The 27,233-nt window shown below is 42.9% G+C and overlaps 1 protein-coding gene and 1 non-coding gene across 2 annotated transcripts; one reads left to right on the top strand and one right to left on the bottom strand.

Moving 5' to 3' along the window:
* Positions 1-3,867: 3,867 nt before the first annotated feature.
* Positions 3,868-3,940, top strand: TRNAT-UGU (transfer RNA threonine (anticodon UGU)). The gene has a single exon. It is a non-coding gene; the product is annotated as a tRNA-Thr (tRNA).
* An 8,059-nt stretch (positions 3,941-11,999) lies between these two features.
* On the bottom strand, positions 12,000-23,636 carry TAF1A (TATA-box binding protein associated factor, RNA polymerase I subunit A). The gene is made up of 10 exons (XM_053939313.1): positions 23,371-23,636; positions 21,722-21,891; positions 20,772-20,885; positions 19,655-19,853; positions 18,116-18,246; positions 17,116-17,274; positions 16,015-16,081; positions 14,781-14,901; positions 13,476-13,636; positions 12,000-12,324 (listed from the first exon to the last, which is right to left on the bottom strand). The coding sequence occupies exons 1-10, from the start codon at positions 23,504-23,506 to the stop codon at positions 12,182-12,184; spliced, it is 1,401 nt and encodes a 466-aa protein (XP_053795288.1). The 5' UTR covers positions 23,507-23,636; the 3' UTR covers positions 12,000-12,181.
* Between the last annotated feature and the right edge of the window lie 3,597 nt (positions 23,637-27,233).

Genomic DNA, 27,233 nt, shown 5'->3' with positions numbered 1-27,233 from the left:
CACCTTTTTGAGGAACAAAACAAACTGAAGTTCCACTGAAACATCAATCACTGTCTCTCTTCAAAGCCACACAATAAGGCTGTTAAAAAGGCAAGATTTTTTTTCTATGTGATAATGGATGTTTGTCCGAAACAAGAGTATTGAGCCTGCCAAACTACTTTTGAAACGACACTGTACCTGTTGCATGTTTGAATTTCTTTCCCATGGAAAGCAGAGTTTCAGGGAAGAGGAAAGGTGCACACCAGGATCTCTCGTGCTACTTTGGAGCAGGGGTGCAAGCAATGCACAAGCTAAAACCTGGGAAGAGCCTTCACAGCAACTTGCCCAGCCTCTGTTATACATGGTAATTGTTAATGGATACCATAGCAATTATTTCTTCTGGTTTTTTTATCTCATTCTAACTCATGTTTTTTATCCAAAGTTTCAAAGACAAGTGGATCATTCCTGTATAATGTGAAAAACAATGATTTTTCTAAGGCTTGATTGGGTCAAAACTGCAAAACCACAAGACACTTCCTGAGGCACATCTCAGTCAAACAGGACTTGAAAAGGTTCACATTCAGAAAACAAGGCAGGCTTCAACCAAGTGTTGAGATCACTACATGCCTAAAATTCCCCATGGACTGCCTCCAAAAGACACCCAAAATCAGCAGGAAGTGTTTCCCTGATTTTGATAAAAACCTCTTGTATTTGCAGAAGACAAAGTAATCCACCAGCACTTGCCAACTAAAATGAACTGCATTAAACTCAGACACATTTAGGTTACTACACTTTCTTTAAGAAAGAAAACCAACAGCGCTGAACCTGTCAAACAACTGAAACCCAAGAATGTCCCATTTTACAAGAAGACTGAAGCTGTGCTGCAAATCCTTTCTCCCAGAGGTTAACAAGGAAAGGCAAGTGTGCCAGTTTTGCTGATCTGTACCTCTGCTGAGATATCCCAGGTGCACCAACCTTCCCTCAGGACACAGAGTCAGATGTGTGGAGGACAAAGGTGGGCAAGCCTGACAACCTGTTAGGAGAGACACCAGGTCTGCAGAGGAAACATCGGCTGCTATTTATTTCATACTATTGCATCCCAAAGCTGCTTTGTGCAACAAAGAACCAAACCCTGTGAAACACCAGTGAAACTGAACCCAGCAGAGAACTGGGTGGCAATCTAGGCAAAGGAGTTTGGAAAAGGGAATACAGTAGTGTAAAAGAATTTCCAGGGATTTCCATTAAATTCCTTGGACCAGCAGTCTGAAGAGTCATTCCTTTAGTTTCCCCTGAATGCAAGATATGGCAGTAAAATCATGGAATGTGCTTGGGATTAGCTCACTGTGCTTATTAACAAGGTGGGGAAAAACTCACAGCAGCACAGGCGACATCTGTGGGCTGACACCAGCTTTACACAGAGTTAAACAGTGGGGCTGTTAGGGACAGTCAGGGAGCTAATCAGGAATAAATAAACCAGTTTTTAATTACAGCCTTAGTCCAGACTGAGCAAGACCACACCTATTCTTACACGAACCACCCTATTTTCTAACTTGGTGCTCGGTCTAGGCCTAGAGAAGAAATTTTAGAGAGCATATATAAATGTGCATCTTTAGATGCCTGGCACACCTTTAAAAGTCAGTCATCCTACAGATCTTCCTTAAAAACCTGCACGGTAAAAATTCACTCTTTTCAGCATTTGAAGTCTGTTAAAATTATTTTCCTAATCTTTTGATGCAGTCCTTAGGTTCCACCTAGTGGCTTTGAACTGTCATGAACAGCAGACTAGACAGGCATTTTATTGCCTAAATTCTTAATTCTCACGTGTGTGTGGGTCTAGCTTTAGAAAGAACCATAGAGTCTTCTTTAGATGCAATTCTGCAATTTTGACCTAATCAATCCTCAGAAAAATAATTGCTCTTCATATTCCATAGGAATGATCCTCTTTGAAACGTTGGATACAAAACATGAGCTAGAACGAGATTTTAAAAATAATAAGAAATAACCTGCTGTGGTATTTCCACTAAATTGCCATTTATAACAGAGGCTGGGGAAGTTCCTTTGAAGGCTGCATCGACTCCCTTCACAGCCAGCTGAGGAACAGGCACCTCTAGACCAGGACTCGGATGACTTTTTGTAGAGGTTTACCTTCAGGTGAGATGAATTACATCCCAGAAGTGTCTCATTTCCTCATTTTCATTACAAAGAGAAGCCAAGGGGCTTACTGATAGCCTAGTACCACCACCACACCTCCTGAATCCCACCCAGGCTGTCTGACTAAGAAACACTCTCTGACACAGCCCTTGAAGTGCAGCCCACCTTGCAGGGAGCTCTCAGCAGGCAGCAAAAGGCATCTGGAAGCAGGGCAATCACAACAGTTACAGATTTGCACCTAAATTTAAAAGCCCAATAGTGGCAGGTAGCCATGTTATCACAGAAAACTTATTTCAACACTGTTTTGCTCTGAGAATTCATCTTACCCTGCTGCTCAGCTGTGTTAGGCTGATGAAGGTAGGCTTGTCTTATAGCATGAAAAGTGTAAGACAGTTCTGCTCCTGCCTACTTGAAGGTTATAAAATAATCTATGCTTATACTTCAGTTCCCTGAGGCATTAGCAGAACACTCACTACAGACATTTTAGCCCTCTTTGGAAAAGCTGTAGTCCCTCTAAAGAGTCACTATCTTCAAAGGAAAGGGGGGAAAAAAAGCATCCAAAGAAATGTGAAACTTCATGAATTTATCAGCTGCCACATTAGAGGTCAAAAGCAGATATTTCAAAGTAATTTTAGTGTCTTACATAAACAACAAGACAGAGTTCACCAGAACTGATCTAGTTTGTCCACAGAGATCATATCCATTTAAAGAGAAGGTGAAATAAAACTCAAGTAAAAAAAAAAAAAAAAAAATTACCTAGTTCATGATTTGTGGAGTGTGGGATGGATGAAAGGTCTTTAGCTCCTTAATGCAGCTTTTTCTGTCTACTCTCATTTCAAGGAGCGTTACTTTTGGTCACATGCAGATTGAGGCTTGCACCCAGCAAATCATGTCTGCTTTTCTAGAACGTGACTGGTGTACAGTAGAGCTGCTCGGATTTATAACTCCACAGCGGTGTCTCTCCGCTTCCTCTGCACTGCTCACCTTCTCACCTTCACCTAAGCTTTCATGGAGCATGTGACAGACTGGTTCTTTTATGCAAAGAAAAGGAGAAAATCCTCAAATGCCTTCAACCTTCCACAGTAAAAATCAAAAAATGAAGGCTCCACACTTCCTGTCATGCTGTCGGGTTCATACCCCAGTCAAACGAGACATGTGGTTTATCTGCGAGAGTTAAACCAGGTTTTGTGCAACAGTGATTTCACAAAAGCTGAGCTATCATCTCCTTAAAGGGACTATCTCCCCACTCCGCACAAACCAGGTGTTGTGCAGTCTTACCTCCCGAAACCTTGACTCAGGCAGCGGCTGCTCCCCCGCTCTCAGCGTGTGGATGCCCGGAAGAAGCGGGAGTCACTCCTGGGAGCAATCCTCCCCTGCGCCACCGAAACTCCCCTCTCCAAGGCACTCCCCTCTCCCCTCCCCAAGGCACGTGCCCCTCAATCCGCGGCAGGTGCGCCCGCCCCCTCACCAAGACGGGAAGGGCCCCCCGTCACCCTCGGGCAACGCCGCGGGGGTGGCCCGGGAGATGGATTCCCTGCCCCGCCAAGGGCAGCTTTTTCCCGGAGGAGCTGCAGAGGCCCAGCTCCGGCCCAGGGGTGCCGCAGGTGCGGCACCCACAGACCCTCCAAGGGGCTGCCCCGGGCCCAGGCCGGGCGGAGGGCAGGGACCCCACGGCACCGCCGGAGAAGCCGCCCGGCGCAGGGACAGGAGCCGTCGGCAGGGCTGGAACTGATAGGTGGCTCCATAGCTCAGTGGTTAGAGCACTGGTCTTGTAAACCAGGGGTCGCGAGTTCGATCCTCGCTGGGGCCTTGTGAGGTTTTCTTGCCTTTTTTTTTTATTGTTATTGTTTCTGCCCTGACCGAGCTGGGGCGTTCCAGGAAGAGCGGGCGGCGGGGGTCGCTGCCTTTTGCATCCCGGCACGGCGCCTGCAGAGGGCGGCGGTGGGAGACGAACGAAGCGTAGGAGCTGCAAACTGACGCCGTGGGCTCGGCTGCCTCCGGGGGCAAGAGCGCAAGGACGGTCCCAGCTCCGCTTCCCAAATCAATCATTTCCCTGCATCTGAACATCGGGGGTTGCTACGGCGCCGCTTCCATCGCGTGGGATCCGGAGCCGCAGGATGCTTCCAGCACACAGGCTGGCTCAGCTCTAACGCGGAGTTTTGGTGGGGGAGTTGCTTGGCTTCTGGTGCTTTGATTGTGTTGGTGTTTCAGAGTTGCTGAACATTTCCAGCCCTTACTGGACCCTATGAAAGCTGCAGGTGATCTGTACCTTGAAAAAAATATTCATAGAATAACTTGGGCTGGAAGGGACTTTAGAGAATATCACATTCCAAGCCCATGCTGTGGGCAGGGACACCTTCCACTGGAGCGGGTTGCTTAGAGCCCCATCCAACCTTGCTTTGAACACTTCCAAGGATCCACAGCTTCTCTGGGCAACCTTTGCCAGTGCCTCACTGCCCTCACAGTGAAGAATTTCTTCCTAATATTTAATCTAAACCTCCCTTCTGTCAGTTTGAAGCCATTCCCCCTCGTCCTGTTACTACCTGCCCTTGTAAAAAGCCCATCTCCAGCTTTCTTGTGGGCCTCCTTCAGGGACTAGAAGGCTGCTATAAGATTTCCCTGGAGCCTTCTCTTTTCCAGGCTGAACAACCCCAATTCTCTCATAGGAGACATGCTTCAGCCCTCTGAGCATCTTAGTGGTCCTCCTTCAAAAAATAAAATCTAATTTCACTGTCTGAAAGACAACTACTCTTGAAACGCACTTTTTCCTGCATTTCAGGGATAAAAAAAAAAAAAAAAAAAAAAAAAAAAAAAAGGAGAAGCTAATTGACATATCAATTCCATATTCTTCAATAGAGGACTAAAGTCCTGAAGTTTAGAGTCATTTGTATTTATTAGACAGTCATACACAGCCAAATCTTACCAGAGAATATCCATCATAGGCTCTCATAAACATTTATGTCAGAAAAGGACATCACAGCAGGATTTGGAAGCTGGTGCTGTTAAAGTTTAATATGTTTAATAGAACATATACAGAGATTGCTAACACTGCCATTAATAGGGGCACACCTGGGAGCACTCGATAACAAGTCAGCCAAAATCTCTTCTATTTGGTCACTATTCAACACTTTTGTTTCCCATTTCATAGGCTACTTGCTTTTTCTGGGACATCACTGAGCTTCAAAAGCTGCTTCTTCCTCCTCTTCTCCACTTTTCCCTTAGCTAGAGCTGCTTTCTTTGGAAGAACCTCTTGTTCTGGCTAGGTGGGAGCTCTTCTTTTTTTGGCAAAGGTGGTGCTGGTGCAGTTCTGGAGTTGTATACAGTCTTCTTTCCCTTGTGAGGTTTAGCCTCAGCTTTGACTCTCTCTCTCTCTTTACCAGATGGATCTGTTTTTGCTGTTGATGCTTTTATTTTGGTGGATGGGGTCTTTTTTGCTGTCTTAGAAGAAACTCTTGGGGTGGCTGCAGTGAGGTAGATGATTTTTTTGGAGCCATGGTTGTTGAAGGTTCATTTAGCAGCTCAAGGACAGTCTCTGAAGAAAGTAATTAACATGGTTCAGCATTCCTGCTTTGAGGCAAAAGGCTAATTCAGAGATATGACTGATAGAAACAATTATTAGAGCCATAGTCAAGAAAAACAGCTGAAATTATGAAAGAAGAAATGCACACTATAAACCTCTCTTCTTCCATTAAAAGACCCTTGTTTTTCTTGGAAATAAAAGTATTGATTTTAGAAATTATGAATGTGTGTTTAAGGAAAATTACTTCCAGACAAAATGTAATGAAATCTTGCACACTTCTCTAGCAGACTTAACAATATGAATTGTTCATAATACACTAATATCTGGAAATCCCAGACAAGATAATATCAACTTGTTAAACACTGGTTTCTACTCAAGGTGTAACTCCTACCCCAGCTGCATGGGACTTTAAGACAGAACACAGCTTAGAAAAAGGAAGATTGAACACTTAGGAAAAAAAAATCAGGGACTGGGGTTAAGCAAAGGCACAGCATCAAGTAGACAGCAGAAGCTGTGTTTGATTATCACATTAAATGTGATAACCAAACTTCAGGATTGCTCCTGCTCAGTGCTGTAGTTGTTAAGACTCCTGAAGGTTTCAGTCACGTGCCTGTAAGTTTATATATATGTTTTGCTTCTCATTAAAATCAAAGCCTGACAACTGACATGCTCTTGGAAGAAATGGTATCTATTTGCTCTTTGTTTTCACTGGAACAGGCTTGTATTTACACTTCTCTGGTGGAGCTCCCCTTGGAAAACAGAAAGGCAGATGCAGGCATCTGAGAGATTGTTAGGGAAGTTTATTTATTCCATAGTCACACACCAATTCCCTGTTGTCATTTGCCTCTGGTGGAAGAGGCATGAAAGCACTTTAGGCACCTGGAGTCAGCACAGGTGGAATTCAAGAGGCTGACACAGGGCTGTCAAGCCATAAAATTCCTGTACCAACAGCAGCTGGTGAATGTGACCTTCACTGGGATTTTCTTTGGATACAACAGTGCAGCAGCAAGAGGGGTGAGAAAGGAAAGGAACAGGCACAGAGGGAGGGAAATGTGTTTGTGTTCCTCTCCTCTGTCCCCTGACAACTTCCCACAGTACAAAAGCACCAAAACAAAAACCAACCGAACACATTTTCCCTGAGGTAAAGATGTTGCACGTTAAGTGACAGGAAAAGAGGTACAAAGAACCACAACACACCTGTGTTCTCTGTTACCCACCAAGGGAACTGCTGTAGGACAAATAAGAGCAGGTTCTTCCAATCTGGCATGCTTGACAGCACCAAGCAAAGCAAAGTATGACCTAAGGCATCGCATTTTCTTGTGATTACCTTTCTCCTTCAGATAGTGACAAGAGCCAAGTGCTTCCTCTACACCATTTCAATTTTTTGAAAAAGGTTACTAAAGCAGGGTTGCAGGCATTGATTGTGGGGATTTCTGGTGGGTTGTGAGGGTTTTTTTCCGTTCATCTCTCTCCTCTCTGATTTTAAAATTACATTCTAACTCGTTTCCTCTCTGCTCTGGACAGAAGGAATTTGGTACCACCCCGCTGTCTCAAAGAGTACTGCTGCAAAGACAAGCCGAAGTGGAGACAAACACCACTGCTGCCATCAGCTTTCCTGGCAGGTTCCTCGGGAAGTCTGAGTTGCCATCAGGCACATGACAGTGGCCCTGACAATGTTTTGGAAGCAGCAGTTTGTGAGGCTTGCTGTCCGAGCAAGCGCACTTCCTACCGTGCGGGTAGGAGGCAGGGAATGCTGGATTCACTGCGCCCAGCAGAGAAGCCAGCTATCCCCAGGAAAAATCCTATAAATAGCAGTAAAATCAAAAGAGGTTTTACTCTTCATGACGAGAGCAGAGTCACTCCAGGAGCTGGAGGTGTCAGGACTGTGCTCCAGAGCCTGCTCAGTCTCTGATGAGCTCTGCACAGCCTGGGCACGCCTGCCAAGTGCAAAAAGACCAGGGCAGAGCTGACACAACCCCATCCGGGCTAAAGCAAACAAGGGGAGCCGTAAAATGCAAGAAAACATTCCTAAGAGCCAAGGGAGTAAGTGCCTGGTCCTGCTCTAGAAGTGATGGACACAAAGCTTCAAAAGCACAGGGTCTTATGGCACATTAAGGAGTGGCATAGAGACAACACAGATTTATTTGTTTTGTAAATAGATTCTGCTGAAGCTTTTGATGTTTATGCAAGGTCACATATACATATATATCAAATATTACATTTTGGTCACTCACAGTTAATGCACTTTCTGGCAGATGATAAGCTGTTAAAGGCAGAAATCTCCTTGAGCAGTAAAAGATTCAAGTTCTGTTCCCATCACCTTGGAACATAGTTTGAGTTAACTACCTAGCTTTGGATCTAACTTCTCAAGAAAACATAGTTTGTTTTCTTCATTTTGTGAGTGTCCAAGGTCTCTGCAAAAGCACAAACACATTTGCACTGCATGTACCTTACAGAGTGATTTGAAACTCATTTAATGTTTTTTAGCAAAATCAGAAAGGGAGGCAAAAAAATACATAAGTGTGCTTACTGTTGTAAAAACAGACTTTAGCAGGGATAACTGCTTGATGGGGAAAAACATTTTGCTTGGAAAAACTCAGGTTCAGACTCCAGTTATTATTTGAGCACTGGTGCTGAAAAGGTGTATCCCCCACCCCAAGGAGATGCCAGAATCTTGCCAGTATCCAAAAAGAGTGGAAACATTTTGGTACATGGATAACATTTTAGAGCTCAGGTAATATTAACTACAAGAGTTTTGTATGGTTTTAGAAAGACTAGGCATGTCTTTTGGCTGCTTTGTGTTTTGGCACGCAGCTTGGCATGACTACGGTTGCTAAAAAAAGGAAGGCAAGTGCTGTCCTCTGATTCCAGGGATGCAGGGGAGCTCAGGCAGAAAAGTGCCTTTGGTGTTTCTGCCCTGCACACTTTCCAGGAGCCAGCTGGGCAGTGGGGTACTGAGGAAAACACTGTGATTGCAGCCTTGAGACCTTGCAGCAGCTGTGTGAAACCATTGCCTGGGAAATTTTGTTTTACTTTGACAAGCGTTTTGAGCACCCTGAGCAGGAACACAATGAAAAAACATCCTCCCTGCAGTCCAGAGATCCAAACACTCTGCTTGTAATTCCCCTATCATTTGATTCTATAGAATTTGTAATCCAGCACCTTGCAGCTGCAAGCAGAGGGTAAAGACTGATTTGTAAATCTCTCCTTCATTATGGGAAAATCATCATCCTCACTGGGCAATGTTTCCATAAAACCTTATTGCTAGCAAATGTCACTATATATTCCCAGATTCCAGTGATCCTTACACAAAGCACTTTGCAAAATGCCTGCTGAGGATTAAGTGCCATTCCCCTGCTCCCACACGTTCCTTCACAGCAGCACAGCTGTCAGAACCACAACTGACCCCCAAGCCAGCCCAAAGTGTAGGATACAAATATTATTTTTCTTCCTTACCTGACACAGGATATCTTTGATGTATGTTCCACACAGTTTATGCCCCTGGGAATCCATGTAATCCATGATGTCCCAGTATTTTGCTGTTGTCTCTCTCCTGGTCACAGCAGCCAAAGTTTTCATAGGCAGAGCAGAACTCCAAGGGCAAAGGGGGCTGGAAAGGCGGCCCATAATCCAGACACCGAGGCTGTCCCAGCAGAGTGCCCGTCAGGCAAAACAAGAAGAGGCAAACACACACATTTGGGCAAGGAAAAGAAACTTCAGATCTGCTGCTGCCCTTTCCAGCCTGTGGCCAAGCATTCATTTCCTTCAGCAAAGGTTTCTTGAGGTCAGATGTCAGAAATCCTGGCCTTCTTCGTAGCATGGTTCATTCATCTTCTCTGTTTTACTAATCACCAGCCCCGAGCTCAGCATTCCCTGAGGCTGATTTACATTCCCCTATTCCTTTCTCTCTGAAGTGTACTACTGGGCAGCAGAGACACCCTCCAGGCTGCCTTTGATATGTTGCATGTCACAGGGCTTAACCCTCCCCTCTGGACATTTCTCCTGTCCCTAGAAGCACTCACAAATCCAATCCCTACATTTTAGGTTAAATTGGCTGAGAAATCCTTCACTCAGAAATAAGAATAATAAAAACATGAGATGGGATACCTATACACAGAACTTGAGAATCTTTACAAGACACAAGTGAACAATTTTCTGTTCCTAACTACCATTTTTCTCAGCTTTTGCAATGCACCAAACTTGGGCCTGGTTTCATAAAGACTGAACAGGGGTCATAAAATACAATCAAGTTAAGGTAGCAATTAACCGTAGGAACAAGTGACTTCATAGATATTGCTGTTACCCACAAATCCAGGTATACATTCAGGATTAAAATGAGAAGAAATTCAGAAGGCATGAAGGAGGAAAAATTCATTTAAGACACCAGCAAAACCTCAAGTTGACTGTGATATTCTGTGGTAATCCTGTACTTAAGCCAATCGATTTTTGTGGGTTTGATCTCACTTGACATTAAACTGATTTAAAATGCATGAGACTTTTGCACACTTTCCCCTCTGGTGAATAATGCTTGAGCAAGCCCTTCCCATCAGCTAGGGATGCAGGTTTTTGTACACATTGTACTCAGCCTGTGCTGAAGGATGACACTGCCCTAAATTTGCTCTTCCATAAACAGAACAAAATAACTTTGATCACAGCCACATTGAAATGGAGATACTTCTTTCATGCATGATTTTAAAAAAAGCCTCAGAGAAGCTTTGCCCACAGGATGGGGAGGAAAATTGATAGGAAAACCAAATCAAAGCCAAAGACGACCATTCCAATCCACTAACAGTTATTACATTCAAAGTACAACACACAGGCTTGAAAACACAGCATGCACAGAGATTTCACTCTGGATTTGTGATCTGCTGGTTTGTCTCAGGTGCAAGGACTGTGGTGTCAGGAAACAGCAAGTTTCTAGCAGGACATGGAAGAGCAATGCTTGGCACAGTTACACAAAAGCTGTGACTGTGCTCTTGTACTTGCTGACTGCAGCATGATAGTTCTAGCACCGGGAGAGGGCATGATCCCCCCACAGCAATCCTGCCTCCAGAGGGCACAGGAGAAAGCTGGGAGCACCACAACAGATTAGCAGATTTTTCACACGTCAAGCTCCTCTTTACCCTCTCACTCTCCTTATCTCCACCCCAGCCTCTGACATTTTGTTTCACATTTCTTCCTCAGTAGAGGCTGAGCTGCTGCAAGGCACATACATCTCCCACAGGAAGGTGAGGGTACAAAGGGAAATTACATGGGAGCTCCCATCAAGCACCAGGGCTTCCAGCATTCCGCTTTTATACTACTTGTGTTGGGTTACTGCTAAAACCTCTTATGCATACCTACAAAGGAACACAGATAATGGAAGGGAGAAGCCCAAGTAACACCCTGCTGGGATGCTCTCAGGGGCATCACAGGAGAGTCACCAGCTCATCAAAGTCTTATCTTTGCAAGTCCAGGGGAGCAGAGGGGCACAATAGCAAGCAGGAAGCCAAATTCAAGACTCTAGGGAAGGGACACCATGTGTCTGAAAGGGAAGGGACACCTGTTTGCCTGCCAGGGCTGTCCCAGGACAGCTTTAGGCCCAGGTTCAGGCATGAACCCCACTGAGATGCAAACTGGGTGCAAGTCTGGATCATCTCTCTCACCTAAGGAGGGGTTGCTTCCCATGGTTGAGGGACACCTTACGGGATGCTGGGGCAGAACATTTTGAAACTTCACAATCTAAACTAAAATAGTCCAAACCCAGTTGAAGATCTCCAACACAACCCTCTGGCTATTACATAGTGAGGCAACAGCATTCTTAGGGAGTCAGAAGTGAACAAGCACTAGGGTTGGGAATGATGAGTAATTGCCTTTAACAAAACATAGGTACAGCAAGTATTTCACTTAATGTTTAAGACAGATTGTCTTAAGGCACTTCTCACAAGACCCAGATCAAAATCCCAGATAAACACTGAATTTTTAAAAGCACAGCTGTACTTATCCATAAGCTACCCTGCTGCTAAAGACATCTGTATTTCAATTCCAGAGGGACGTTCAAGCACTTCACCCTCCAGAATCCTACAGATCTGGCATTAAAACAGAAGTAGTATTTGGAAACCATTTTGTTGTTGTTTTCAAGCAAACTGGACTTCTGGTTTGTGATAACACATCAACATTTGCTTTCTGAACACAGCAACACTGCAAATTTCAACTCATGGGCATGACTGCAAAAAAAAGCCTTCCAGTAGGTAGAGAATTTCTCAGTATTTCTGTGCCTCTGCTCTTTCAAGATATATTTGAAATCAACACTGTTTGCATTTCACACAAATATGAAAGTAACATTACAGAAATTCTTTGACATTATCAGTTGATTTATATTCATTTTATTATAAAATAAATACAAACCAAAGCATTTTTACATAAATACATAAAAGAAAAAGTCTAGTAATGAGTCAACAGGGTCTGCCTAGAGGCTCTGGAGTAACACCAACTCAAAAGTCAGTATTACAGAGAGGAAAAAGTACCAAGAACCTTAGGGACACCTTCTCATCAAGGCTGAACAGAGGAAACTGGAGGACCAGATATTCTCAGGTAGACAGCATTGTGCCTGGTCACAAACTTCTTCAGCATCCGAAACCTTTTCAGCTGAGCTTTGCAGCCTTGGTGTGATACGTATTTGAAGTATTTGCAATCTAAGGAAAGAAAAATAAATACTAAGTTACACCATGATACAAGCAAACACAAAATGCTTTTGTTATTTAAATAAAATGCAAACAGCTACAAAACTTTGCAGTAATTAAAGGTATTAAAAACCAAGACATGCTCATTAGAAACATAACTGCAGCATTAAATAATCTATCTTTACTTAGCCCAGCAAACATTCTACATCTATCTAAATGCCTGTTATCTTGCAAAATACATTTTTTCTCTTTCATTTTTGCTCTGCAAATTAGACCAGAAAGTAAAATTTCAAGAGTATAAAGTAGCATTGATACCATACATTAATTTATTACACTGGAAAGGAAAATAGAGGCTCACATTGTCACCAGTAAGTACTGAAACTTCATTCAAGAAAATCTGAACTGAGATGCTTTTATTAGCCATCTGGAAATAAAAGGGAGATATCTGATACTACTGAAAGCAAAACAAAAAATATCCAAAGAGCTTCCAATATGAGAAATTGTTCTATGAAGTACAGATGAAAAAGTTATAGAAAAGCTGACAATGAACCTGTTGCCCATCAACCAGAAGTCCAAACCAGTGTACAAGCCATTGTCTCCACACCACATTCAATTTAGCAGCTGATTCTTGGCCTGATCCTCCCCTTGGTTTTGGCAGCATTTCAAATAATCCTACTAAAGAGGTAATGATCTTTACCTTCTTACCAAACTGATGATGTTTTTCATTCAGACCCTCCCTCCTCTTTCCTGCATTACAACATCCCCACGGTCCTTAATGACCAGCTGACACCCACTATTGCTGAGACACTGCCTAGGCTGGCATCCAGCAAGCAAACTCCCTGCACTCCTCACAATATTCCCTCAGGAGAAGGGTGTCATGCATTTTTGGAGTTATAGTTTGAAGGTCAAACAAGACAAATAGTATTGTGGCTGCTCAACAAGGCCAGATAAAACTGAATTCTAAACCACAATAAGAGCAGTTGCCTCACTGTTACATATCAAACCTATTTAAATACCTTTCATGTTCAGCTCCAAAGACAATCTTTTTTAGAAGAAAGAAAATGCATTTCTTCCAGGCAGCAGATCAGCTGCATCCCATGTCATTAGGACTAGAACTAGACATTATTTCTGTTATATGGAGTGAAAAGAAAAAAAAATTATACCCTTTCCCAGTAGGATTCCAGCCACCAGAGCTTTTTCAAATGAAAGGCTTTTATTTTCCTGCCAATTCCTTTTTGCCAAGTAACGGCTAAAATGGAAGGCTGGCCACCAGTCCTTCCTGGAGTCCCACTCTTGCTTGATCCAGTCAAGATGCTTCTCAGAGCTGGAAAAAGGTTAAACAAGTTACAGAAGAGGTTAAAATGTAATGGAAAGATTATTAAGAGACAGTGAATGTTATAGGCAGCTTACTACAAGTCTCCTAAATTGCCAACATAGACACACTGACTTTATACCAAAACACTAATACAAGCATCTTTATATAAAACTAATAATTTTTTTAATCCCTGGCAACTCTTGTGACGCTGGAAGTCAACTCTAGCAGTCTTACTAAGCCTTGGAAATAGCACAGATTACAGTGTGAAATGAAGCAAGCCTTTCACTCATGTGCCAGTTTGTCAATAGTAATATGGAAGTTTCTCCAGGTTTGTCAATAAATTAGTAATATGAAGGGGTTGCTTTGTCCTTAGGAAAGGTTTGTGTTACTCCAGGCATACTCAAAGACTAATTCATCCCAAACAGTTATTACTGTTAGGCAATAAGGCTCTTAAACCAAGCATTTCAGCAACACAAACTTCTTCCAGCCCCTCAATGGAACCTGCAAGAAACATGAGGAGGGAGTTTTTGCAAGGGCAAGGAGAAACAGGACAAGGAGAAACAGCTTTAAACTGGAAAAGGTCATATTTAGATTAAATATTAGGAAGAAATTCTTCACTCTGATGGTAAGGCCCTGGTTCAGGAATGGCTTTAAACTGGCAAACAACAGGTTTAGATTAGATATTAGAAATAAATGTTTCACTCTGATGGTGAGGCCCTGGGTCTGTTTTGCCCAATCTAGTATTTGGTGAGTGGTCTCTCACTGTCCTCTCAACCCATGAACACTCTGTTATATTTTCTCTCCCCAGCAGTTGCAGAGGGGATGGACAGAGCAGCTTTGGTGGATGCCTGGCATCCAGCCTACACTGCTCTAGTGGGAGGTGTCCCTGCCCATGGCAGGGGGGCTGGAACAAGGTGAACTTTAAGATCCCTTCCTACCCAAACTATTTTAGCATTCTATAAAACTATCTGCAACAGGGAAGTGACATTCCCATACAATGATCAAGATGCCCAGTATATTTCAAGATACTCTGAAGTCATGTTTGAAAGGCAAAAATGAAGGCAAAGTTAGAGCACAGAGGGTCATTGTGTGGACTGCCCAAAGGTGGAGACTTGACACATTTGTTTCAACACATTGCATCAGCGCTACTTACATTACAATTTGTTTCACCTGTCTTGCCAAACAGCTCCACGCTTTTGCATTTTCTTTCCAGCCAGCATAATCCAAGGCTGCAAAAATAACTTCTAGGCCCAGTCGACGTTTTTTTCTTTTCTCTGGAAAAAGATGAGGATTATTAATGAATTACACAGATCAGGATGAACTCATTAGTAAGGCACAAGTGAAACACAGTTCTCCACTGTGTCCCCCCAAATGCTGCTACTCTAAACATAAGTATTGGTATAAATTTATTTAAAAACTCCAACTTTAAAAATGCTGTTCTCATTAGTTATGAAAAGTTGGCAAATGTATCACATATGAACTGAAAAAGGGAGGTTTCAGAGAAAAGGTCTCTTTTTCCCCCCTCCAAAACAAGAATCATAGAATGGTTTGGGTTGGAGAAGACCTTAAAAATCATCAAGTTCCAACCCCCTGTGTGGGCAGGGACGCCTTCCACTAGAGCAGGCTGCTCAGAGCCCCATCCATCCTGGCCTTGAACACTTACAGGGATGGGGCATCCACAGCTTCTCTGGACAACCTCTGCTAGTGCCTCACCACCCTGACAATTAAGAATTCCTCCCAAAATCTATTCTAAATCTTCCCTTGACAATTGGAAGCCATTAACCGTCATCATATCAGAAGAGAGAACAATCTTTATTCATGTACAGTTCACCAATCTGTTGACCTGCTGGGACATACCAAGCCACGAGAAGACAGACAGCTTGGAATACAACTGATCAGCATGTCAAAAAAAAATAGTCTTCAAATTGGAAAACTTTTCTATCACCTTCAAGATAATGCTTCCTTAAAGACAAGGAAAATTTTGTTGTTTGATCATTAACAATGAACTAAACAATACATATATTCCAAGAAAAAAAAAAGAATAAATAAAACAGAGATCCCAAAAATGGAATGAAGACCTTGGAATTTGGAGTAGGGTGTCTAAAAAAATTAAGTTGTTTTTGAGATCCTGCCTGTGCCTTACAACAGTTTGCTTTGTTCAGCCTTTAAAATAAAAAAGGCATTTGTTTACACAAGTTTGTAAAATACTGCTCATATATCCAACTAAGAGGTTATGGTAATTGGGAAGTTGGGATTTGATGTATTTTTTTGGGGAATTTTTTCTTAAGAAACAAAATTACTTTAAGAAGCAGAAAGGAGGCTGTAGGATAATTCAGAATAGTCTTTTGAAATTAGCATAAATGAAATGAACAAAGGTAAAGACTTACTTGATTTTTGAAGCATGGTATTAAAATCTATCATTAGCTCATGAGAAGGAACAATATCATGCAAGATCTGAAAAATAAAAGACAAAACCCAGACAGGTTATTTTAATGTGAAAACTTTTGAAGACTTCTGACCAAGAAAAGAACAGGCTTCAGAGCTTTGGGTGCTTTTAGCTCAGAAAATTAAGCAATCTGGTACTTTGGTGCCTTGATATAAAGAATGGATCTCTAGGTCCATTTTGCACATCTGTGAGACTACAGATTAAATACCTTGATGGCTGCTGACAAACACTGCATGTGGCAAATACAACGTTCTGAAGGAGAAGCCCAAATCCATATCCAGTGCTCCCTTTTTTGAAGGTAATGTAATTTTCTCCCTAGGACAGTTCTCTGCTGCATTGGATCAGTTTCTAGAATTACCAAACTATTTCTATGATTTATCTCTGTTTTCTAAGAGACTCATGTCTAAAACCACTGCTAAGCAGATGAGAATTTCACACAAATCTGCTACAGTTTCAATAAATGAAACAAAACAGCCTTACAAACCTGTTTTTAAACAACACTAGCACTAACAAAAGCATATTAGTGCCATCAAGTGGCAAAACATGGTTTACAAGGAGTACCAAGGGCAAGGAAAGCAGGAATTTAAAAGCTTAACCCAACAAGGTCTTGTCTACCAACAACCAGCAGACATTAACTTTTAGCTTTAATACACAGCTCACTAAAAACAAAGAAACTAATTGCTAGACAGGATCAATATGTGAAAGAGCAGGCATTTAATGACTTGTACAATACTGTAAAGATCAAACTGTAAGAGAAATCAATGCATGCTATGCACAAGTCTGCTGATACAGACTTCTGGAACCATGTGAACATGTTCTCTGAGCTTGCTTACTGCAATTAAGTGATATGATGCACCAGTTAAAGGCAAAACAAGAAGCTGAATTCAAGGACAGTAAAGGATTCTGCTCCCTCCCACTAATTTCCTTATAACCCTCTACTTCCCACAAAGAATACAATAGGATAAATAATGTTACAGAGCTCAAGGAAGCTGTCAGACCACCTCATGACTGACACAGACTGTGTCTCCTAAGGCATACCTACCTTCAGTGCAGATATGAGGGATTTCTTTGATTCACCTTGTCTCTTGAGGAACTGATAGAGGTAGACATGAGCATTAGGGTTAGCAGGGAACTTGGAGTTGTAGGCATATTCATTTAACACTTGGCGAGCCTCATTGTGGTCTCCATAGAACTCCAGCAACTGGAAGTTAAGTCTGTCATTAGTTTGTCAGATACAGGCAACCAAACTCTTACAACTAATTTTGGACTGCCACAGAGACATCCAGTAGCACAGCCTGTATCTAAGAATGCAGTGTATTAGTTAATTAGATACCTGCCTGTCTTAATTCTACTGGCTACTCTCGGCACAGAGAGACAAGAATTCACAAACAGAAGCTACTCTGAGAGAAAATGCCTTAACACCTATTTAATTGTCAAAGGATTATCATCCCTTGCTTACTGGAAAGAGATGCTGAAGACACCTGCCATATCTCTAGAGACAGAACTTGGCAGATGCCAGCACCAAGGAAAATTCTTAAGATGTGCTTAGAGAAGTCAGACCTTATCAGTGCTCCCAAAAAGTAAAAGATCTTTTTAAAATTACTAATTCTTAATTACAAATCCTAAGCAGATATTTAAAAAACCCAAACACAGAGGGGCTGCATATTTGACACCTCTAACATTTTGTGTATCCAGAGAAAACACTGCCCTGCCAAAGATGCACCCTCCCAAGGAACTTAAACTAAAGCAGCTATGCTCCAATTTCCACAGCACCACAAAAACAAAACATGTAAGCTATTTGTCTATTTATTTTTCTTGACAATGCACAGATAAAAGTTCTTTTTGTACTGTGCTCAGGCTCTGCAGCTCTACCAGAAGTATACTGTGCCCTATATCAAAAGCCAGTGACATGCACATACAAATGCGCTGCTTTTGAAATACTTGGTTTTCACTCACACACAGAGGAAATCTACATATGGGCATCTTAATGAAAATTAGACAGGAAAACACAAAAGGAAGCCATCTGTAAAACATGCCCTTACATCCACATAGCATCTCACAAAGACGTCCCAGACTCCAGGTATTTTAATAATCTCCTTCAAGTTCACTGCTGCCTTCCGAAAGTAACCGTGCATTTCCTGCTCAACAGCCAAGTCTGAAAATCCATCCTCACCTACCAAAACACAGAGGAAGGTCACAAAGTTATTAACTCCACCAAGCACAGGGATCTTGAAGTGCTGCACCTAAGGGATGATCACATTTTGCTAAGCAAGGGCTCTAGTCAGAGAGTTTTTAAGAAAAGACTGCTCACTACTAAAACAAGACATTTTCACTGTTCCTCATTCAAATTTATAATCAATTTCAACTTATGAAGCACAATGAGTAGGACTCCAAGAGAAGATGCTACCAGCACAAGGCCCATAATGCAAATTCAATCTCTGGTTTTCAGAGAAACAGATCTACTGCAAGTGATAAAACACAGCCAGTAAGTATATGTCAGAACTCAAAGTGTCCCTCAGACACTCTTGGATGTTCCGGGCCCAGGTCAGAAGCATTTGAGACCCTGGCATGCAGCCAGAAACCCCTGTGGCTTTGAATCTGATCCATGGAACAATTTACCAACCTTGCAGGAAGAACAAGAAATCACAAAAGTTTAGATATTATAGTAGAGGTAGTCACAAAGTGAAAGGAAGAATCTTTGAGTGCTGTACAGGGGGGTTTTAGGCCGCGTACAGAGGGGTCTGAGTTTTGTACATGGGGGTCAGAAGTTCTAAGATGGAGGGATTTGGGCGTGCCCTGTCCTCCTCCTTTCTCCTTCCTGTCCTCCATGTTCATGGTGATGTTGGCACTCACAGATCGGTTTAGAGTAGGAAGTCACCATTCAATATAGGTAATAGGCATTGGGGAAAAACTATAAACATTTAACATGTAATGTATGATATAAAAGATGGCACCAGCCCCCTGGGCAGTCAGAGGGAGTCAGAGACAGTGTCAGTGTGTGTGTGCCTTTGTCTGACCTGCTGAATGGACCGCAGCAGTTCAGGAATAAAATCTTTTAGATAACATACAATAAACTACCTTGAGACTGGATGACTGAAGACTACTGAGTCTTTCTTTGAAGGCTTGGGCTGGAGGAGAGACTTTTCCACCTCTCGGGGTCACCCCAATCTGGGAGTGAGCCCCGGCAAGTATATATAGAACCAGATGTGACACGAGTAGCAACTTCCACATCTTTAAGGAAACTGAAATTCAAACACAAGTGTTGAGGGCTTTGCTATCACTCAACACTCCAGCAGCAATCAAGCACTTGCACACCTATTAAACCACTGCTTTAAGGGAATGAGTTCCTTTGATCATTATTTTAAGTGATGCTGACTGGACATGGGGAGAAGAAGTTTCAGAACAGCATTTCAAGGCACTTCAGAAAGTGCTATTTTGGCACTACCATCACTGCTGATACAGAATTCTGTACCAGCCACACCGTCACACACTGAAGTCTAGTAAAGGAAAAGGTGTCATTGCAAACCATGGCATCTGCATGAGCAAGCTGAAGCTACAGCTCAATCCAAAAAAACACTTACCATGCTCTAACAGGATGTTCTTCTGCTTAGACCAGCTACAGTAGTCCAAGAGTCCCCTGTAAGCCTGAATCAGCTTCATTTCCTTATCCTGAATGGCTGTTTGCTCTCCAAACCTCCAGCTTTCTGCCAGGGACAGGTTCTGGTAGGCTTCATCTATTTGCCCATTACAGAGGAGATGAAAGACATGCTCCAAGCAAACCTGCAACCCAAGCAGTCCAAACCACAGTGTTCCACACTCAAATGCAGAGATTCTCAGCAATACAGCAAAGTTCTACACATGTGTGCAGAGAATGAGGAGACTTACTGACATGCATAAAAAATATTGCCAACACAGGTAATGAAGAAATTAAATTATTTCTGTTGTCTTAAAAACCTGCTTGTTCTTTAACAAGTGCTGTACCCATTTCAGAAGATCTAAAAATGACCTGAGGAAACCCAGCTGGGCTGCATTTGCTGATTTTTCAGAGCACCTGAAAGAGGGATGTCCTTCCACCCTACCATGTTGATTGGGCATCATAAGATAAAAGCCTAAACCTTCAGTTAGCTCCCTTGTGCTGAACTTCTTTTGAAGACCTTTAACAACAGGATAAAAGACAGATGCACCCTCCCAAGTGTGAAACAGCCAAGGAAAACAAAACAATATAGGTTTGAATGAGCCACCACAGGAAAAAAACCCCATAGCTGTGTGACACAGGTGTGCACAACATACAGTTTTATAATCAGATTAGCTACTCAAAAAATGAGAGGGTAATGAGGCAAAGTTTAAGTACAAATATTTAGTCAGCAGCACAGTGGTCAAATTAAAGACTGGAAATAAAACCTGGTAGATAATTTTCATGCATGAAAATGAATTTGATTGGTTCAAATTCAAATATTAAAGGGTTTTTAAGCACTTCTAAGGACTGAGAACATACATCTGTGATCAAACAAACAGACCAAATGAATAAGGTTAGGTATAAAATGACCTTCAAATATCATGGAATTGGTAATTCAAATGTTGGGTTTGATTTTTTTTTGACACTGATATCAGTAGTACATTTCAAAAGAGATTTGAAATTAATATTCAAGTGTTCAGGTAAATGTGAAAAATCATCAGTGCTGCTTTAAGTACACTCACCTTCAAGTACCTTTTTACTCCTAAAGTTTTCATCTGTTCCATGAAACAGTTGAACTCTTTCATGTTGCTTTGGGAATGATGCCACAAAATTTCAGTTCCTATTCTCCAAATCATCTGTTAATGGGGAAAAAGAATGTCAAAACCAGCCTTAGTACAGAAATGGCAACAGACATCACATATACAGTCTTACTAAACTTATAGTTACTGTAGGACACGCAAAATGCACATTTGAACTGAAAATAAAAAATACTACAAAGCATTATCTACTGCTATAGTAACCTCCCTGCTTATCCAGTAGGACTTTTAGAGTCATTCAGTGGGTGGTTCAGAATTGCTCATTCTAAATGCAGCACTCTAGAAAAGCTTATGAAAACTGCATGCCAGAGGGTTCCTCCTCCCCTCACCGAAAAATTATGTTAATCTTTGATATGACCCCACTAAGACACCAGGTATACACAACTCTTTGAACTTAACAGCAAAGATTATTTCCAATTTGATGTAGCCCCCCAACTGCATGTACTTGTTTCCAAGGTCTGCAAGCTAGCCATACTCAAATATTCCATTTATTTAAAAGCTCTAATCCTTTTCCTTCCACCTTCTTCCATCTCAACACTTGCAAGGAGTTTTGCAGCTACTGGAAGAGCTGGTAACAACCTAAATAAGCCACCAACTTGCAAACATATTCTGACAGATGGCATGCCAGAACCAAACACATTTACTGGTTTCCCATTTTGGAGGACTACTTTGACTTTTCATAGCTACACTGCTGATGGAGTGAACTTATACCAAGCCAAATCTTTTTCTGTTGTGTCAAGGATCTATTTAAAAACAAAAAAAAACAAGCCTGTGATTAACTAATTAAGACAGCTGTTGGTCCTGAAGTATGTGGATGCTGCTTTTCAAGTATTTTTTCAACTGCAAAAGAACTCAGATAAGGAACACGGCCTTACCTCTGATGCACCAATGTGCTCTCTGGAATAGTCCTTCTCTAGTGACTCAACATAGCAAGTCAGGAACTCTGCAGCCCTTTTCCACTGTTTTTGGAGCAAGGCATCCTGAATGTAACTTAAACACACTTCCTTGCTCTTCTTGAAGTTTAACTTGTGTTCATTGGAAGATTCTAAAACAACAAAAAAAAAACAACTAATGAAAAAAAATCAACTGAGCCCATAGCAATCACAGCACTTATTCAGCTAGCTACAAGCTTTCCATTTCAGCATCTTTCTTGTATGGACACTACAGAGAGTCATCTTAAGCTCTATGGTTTTGAAGACAAACACAGGGAAGCAAGACTATGGGACAAGCTGGAAATGTGATATGGAATGGCATTTTCCATAAGCAGCAGATAGCTGTGCTTGAAATTTCCATTCATTTGAAACAGTGAATAGCCAATTATGTCACACTACTGCCCTACTAGAATCAGGAAGCCATGGTGCTTTGATAACTTCACAGTACATTCCGTCATATTTTGGGGACTACTCTCTTCACTTATTAATCATCACTTAAATTTGTGATCCCATGGTGCTGCAGATTTGCATGCATACAAACAAACAGACCATTCCACTACCAAAGGCTAAACAATTCCCACAAAGTTAAACGTTGAGAATTATTCTCATTTGCGTACAAGGCTACAAAGAGGCCCCTTGGCCTTTTTACATCAATAGTAGTCCAATTTATACTGAAACCAGCATGAAACTGAAACTTCATTCCCATGAAGTATGTTTAAAGCTCACAGCTGCATCGCCCTACAACAATGCTCATCCATAAAAAGTCACCTGCAAGGCACATGGAGAGCTCATCAAGACACCTTCTACCTGGATGCTGTAGGCAGAGGAATAACTCAAACAATGGCTAAGTCAGATAATCACAGAACCATCAGGGTTGGAAGGGACCTCTGGAGATTATCCAGTCCAATCACCTGCCACGGCAGAGTCATCTGGAGCAGGTGACACAGGAAGGTGTCCAGGTGTGATTTGTAAAAGTCTCCAGAGAGGGAGATTCCACAAACTGTTATAGTACTCTGCCACCCTTAATGTAAAGATCTCTCTCATGCTGAGGTGAAACTTCTTGTGCTTTAATTTATGGCCACTGCACCATGTCCTGCTGCTGGGTACCACTGAAAAGTCTGGCATCATCCCCTTAGCACCTGCCTTTCCGATATTTACCTGCATTAATGAATTTCCCTCTCAGTCTTCTCCAGACTAAAGAGGCCCAGCTCCCTCAGTCTCTCCCTCATAAGAAATGCTCCAGACCCCAAATCATTCTTGGTGCCCTCCAATGGACTCTCTCCAGGAGCTCCATGTTTCTCCTGTCTTGAGGAGCCCAGAAGTGGACACAGCACTCCAGATGTGCCTCACCAGGGCTGAGTAGAAGGGCACGATCACCTTCCTCGACCTGTTGGCAGTGCTCTTCCCGATGATACCATGGGCCCTCCTGCCCGCAAGGGCACACCGCCGGCTCACAAAATAACTACGGGTATTTCAAACTTCTTTCCCAGCGCTAGCAGACGATTTGGCGGATAGAAGCTAAAACTCTGACACCATTCCCAGGGCAGCTCGAAGGAGCTCACAAAGAGAACGCACAAACGCTCCGCCCTTACCCGGCTGCGGCGGCAGGAAGGGCAGATGCAGGGGCGGCTGCAAGGCCGCCTGAGCGGCGGGGTTCCTCCTCCTCCTTCTCTTCCCCCTCACCACCACCGCCGGCGCCTCCTCATCCTCCTCCAGGAAGCTGTCCATGGCGCCGCGGGCAGCCGGGCTCCCAGCTCACCTTGCAGCTCGGGGGGCGGGAGGCGCCGGCCGAGTGGAACGCGGGGGCCCAGCCGGGGCCGGGCGGGCAGCGGCCGGGCCGCCCCTCGGGCCGGCGCCTCCCTGCAGGCAGCGGGGCCGGGAGATCCCGGCAGGCGCCGCGTCCCGGGAAGCGCGGGGCGGGAGCGGCCCTGCGCGTGCGCGCTGAGGGGGCCGGGCGGCGCGGCCCCGCCCCGCGAGGGCAGAGCGCGCGGCGCCTCCGCGCGTCCCGCTGCGTGTGGGGAAAGGAGGAGCGCGGGCCGAGGGGGGAGCGCGGGGCACGGCTGGGTGCGTGCCGCCGTGTGGCAGAGAGGTGTTTACTTCTAGATGTACCGCCATCAGCATGACGAGAACCGTGGCTAATGCACTGCTTATTCCAAAAGTAAATTAGCGAGCTCCTCCTGTCACTCTTTCCATTAGCTGTATTGCTACTTTCCCGTTCCTTTGTAACTCATGACGTTCTACAGAAGGAAAAGATGCTGAATCAAAATCCTGTGCATTGTAGAGCAATGATATTGCCTGTGCTCCTGCTGGATTTTGGGAGTCCGGCTGCCTTAGCCGAAGTATGTGGTTTATTCAAATATGAGCTGGAACTTGTTTCTTTTAGCCACTTTGGAACTGAGTTTGCCCTGGACTCTTTTGATGTGTATAAAGTCCAGTTTACTGCATAAGGTCTCACAGAGTTGGTTTTATTTAATTTTTTGTTTGGTTTTGTTTGTTTGCTGGCTTTTTGGTTTTTTGGGGGGGGGGTTGGTTTTTTTTGGTTGTGTTTTTTTGTTTGTTTGGTTTTTTTGGGTTTTTTGTTTTGTTTTGTTTTTGTTGGTTTTTTTTTTTGGTTTTTTTTTTTTTTTTTTTTTTTGTTTCCAGAACTGCCCTGGCATGGGAGAGTGAGTAAATAATAAACTGGCTCAGATTAAAGGTTCATGTGATGCAGTGTCTTGGTTCAGCTGTGATCAATAACCAGTGTCGGGAATAGTGCAAGGCAAGGCAGAACAGTTGTGTGCAGCATTTAAACACTTAAACCTCAATATCATACCTTAATATGGTATTTAATAAATAAATGTGGGGAAAACAGAAATCTCTCTTTGCTTTTTCTTTATTTTTAATCCTGTGTTCTTCCAAAAAAAGCCAGCATTTCAGTTCATAAGTATTGTTATTAATGGATGATTAACTTACTTGATTGACAACAATAAAATGTTACATAACACCACGTCTTTATCAGGGCCGTTTGTTTTTTTTTTTTTGACTGTCCTTTATAATTTGTACCTTTTGTGAGTGCCTCACTGATCACTGGTGTTCCCCAGGTTTGATGCCATTTCCTACAACACTCCTGATCCTCTGTTAGCTCAGTATTCTAATTTCAGAATCCAATTTATCCCCATTTTTTTGGTAGAAGTTTTCATGTTTGCATTCAAGAACATTTACTTTTGGCTTGTTATTTTTATTTTCCTGTGTCATACATATGTGAGTGTTTCCTGATCCTTAGGTGAACTTAGCCAACTGATCTTGTTAATGTGTATCAGCTACTTTAGTAGATATTTTAGTGCAGAAGAGATAGGGGAACTGCTTTTTGAAAGTAGGTGAATGTTAGAGGCCTCATGTACAGTGGCTGAATACATGTTTCGTAGCTGAATACGTGTTTCCAAGATCGGGGTTGAAGACTGGAAGGAAATTTTGCCTGAAATATCTTAATTGAACTAAGTGAAATATTTTTCTTTTCTTTCACACATTGAAGAAAGCTAGATATGTTAATAAGTGGGTACCTTATTACCCCGAAATACTTGAAATTGTAGGAAATACTTGGCAGTTGCAGTGGTAAACTTGTGTATATGTATCAACTACAAGCTGCTCATTATTGTACAATAAAGGCAGTGACTTATACAAGAAGTATGTGATTTTATTTTTCTTCACATCTCCCTTTCTTGCCCTTGTCTTTGCAACCAAAGACACCATTACCTTTTATCTTGGTCTTTAAAAAATATAAGTTTGATAAATTGTATTGATGGAAAATAAGCAAACAGCTCTTTCTTCACAAGAAATTGGACCTAATACTGTGGGCATTACACAACAGGAAATATTAATGTTGAGGAAAGAATGCTTATCTTTCACTCATACAGTTATCATAAAATGTGACTTGAATGAATTTACTTCCATATTGTAAATTGTGACAAACTTCTAGATTTTCTGAGTTAGGCTTTCTTAGAGCTTTTAATCAGACAATATCAGTGATGTCAAATAGGTTATCACCTCATTTTCTAAGATGTGAAGCACAGAAATGTCAACAAAATTGCAGGAGAGCTACAGCCACTATACTGCACTAGGCCTGGAGAACACACATGAGCACTGGGTGAATGAATCATTGCATTCGTGTTGCCTGTGGGTCCTGGGGATACAAGGGACTGTAAGAAATGCCAAGGGTGCTCATGGGATGCTGGGCAAAGAGGTACCAACACCTGTTTCTACCTTGACACTTTTTCATAGTGTGATTAAAATATTAAACTGCTCTAGGTGGGGGCTGAAAATGAAACATGTATTTTTCAGAGCAGTTACACAGCAGTAACTAAGCCTGGATCTAAGGCCTTGTACAATGAGACTGTGGAAATGAGAGTCTGGAGCGAAAATCAATAGGCATGAGGATGCAAGAGGAACACATGCAATTAGCAACAGTGATTGCTAAGTCTTGAGATGTAGCATTTAAATGGACTCCTGAAAAGCTCTTGGAAAAAACCCTCAGCTGCTCCACGAAGCACAAAAAAAAAAAAAAAAAAAAAAAAAAAATTCACCTTGACTATCAGTTCTGAGTGCCGATTCATTCATTTTGGGAGCAGCTTCAGAATTTGCTCTGGAATGTAGAAAAAAAATACAAAAAAATGTGGTCATTTGATTCACCAGCAAGAGGATTCTCTTATGTTACCTGTCCTTTCTTACCTGCATCTTTTTTCTCTTTGTCTACTCAGGCTCCTGTGCTGAACAAATAATACGGGTCTGAAAAAGAGAAGTTTGGTTCATCTGCATTGTGACTTCTGCTGTCATTTTGCCATTTTAGATCTCTAAGGCAATATTAAGGTGATGGATGCGAAGAAAAGGCAATGGTAAGTGCAGGCACATTTGCGAGTAGCACATTTTTCGGCATGCAAACACTCAACACCTAAAATGTACCAGCAAGTGGAAGCTGCAGCTACAGAAGGGCAAGGATAGGCCTGTCGGGGAATGCTGCGCTTTCGGCTGCTCGCTGTGAAACCCAGCACTTTCCCTAGTGGGATCACGGGTGAATGAACTCCTCCGCCCGCTGCACCGCAGGTGTAACCTCAAACTCTCGGAGGTCACCGGGAAAGTGGCGGCTGCTCCTCTCCAACAGAGATAAGACCTGCTCGGAGGGGCAGGAGGGAGAGCAGCCAAGTGCTTGTTCGGATCTGTCGTGTCCTTACAGGGCGGCAGCTACATCCTTTCTGTAGGTTCTTGTTACTCCAGCGATCCTCAGCTGGAGAAAGCCGCACAAATAAGGGGCAGGACCTTCCTTCTTTTCTGGCCTGCGAAGAGGGAAAAGTGGCCGGACTCCTGCTCGGCGCAGCGGCCAGAGGTGCCTCCTCGGGATCAGGATGAGGATCCTGCCGCCGGCAGGGAGGAGGGAGGGTCCGTGCGCTGCCCTCCTCCCGCGGCGGCGGCGGGGCCGGGCTTG

This window comes from Vidua chalybeata, chromosome 3, assembly GCF_026979565.1.
Source record: "Vidua chalybeata isolate OUT-0048 chromosome 3, bVidCha1 merged haplotype, whole genome shotgun sequence".
Lineage (NCBI taxonomy): Eukaryota > Metazoa > Chordata > Aves > Passeriformes > Viduidae > Vidua > Vidua chalybeata.
This window is presented reverse-complemented; position numbering and strand designations above follow the sequence as displayed.

Bases quoted from the DNA above. Each gene is read 5' to 3' on its own strand.
- TAF1A (XM_053939313.1), bottom strand. From the start codon at position 23,506: ATGGACAGCTTCCTGGAGGAGGATGAGGAGGCGCCGGCGGTGGTGGTG. The intron at 20,886-21,721 runs GTAAGGCCGTGT...CCCCATTAACAG, and splicing joins AGCACATTGGTGCATCAGAG to ATGATTTGGAGAATAGGAAC. The intron at 18,247-19,654 runs GTAAGTGTTTTT...GTGTTTTGGTAG, and splicing joins GAACATCCTGTTAGAGCATG to GTGAGGATGGATTTTCAGAC.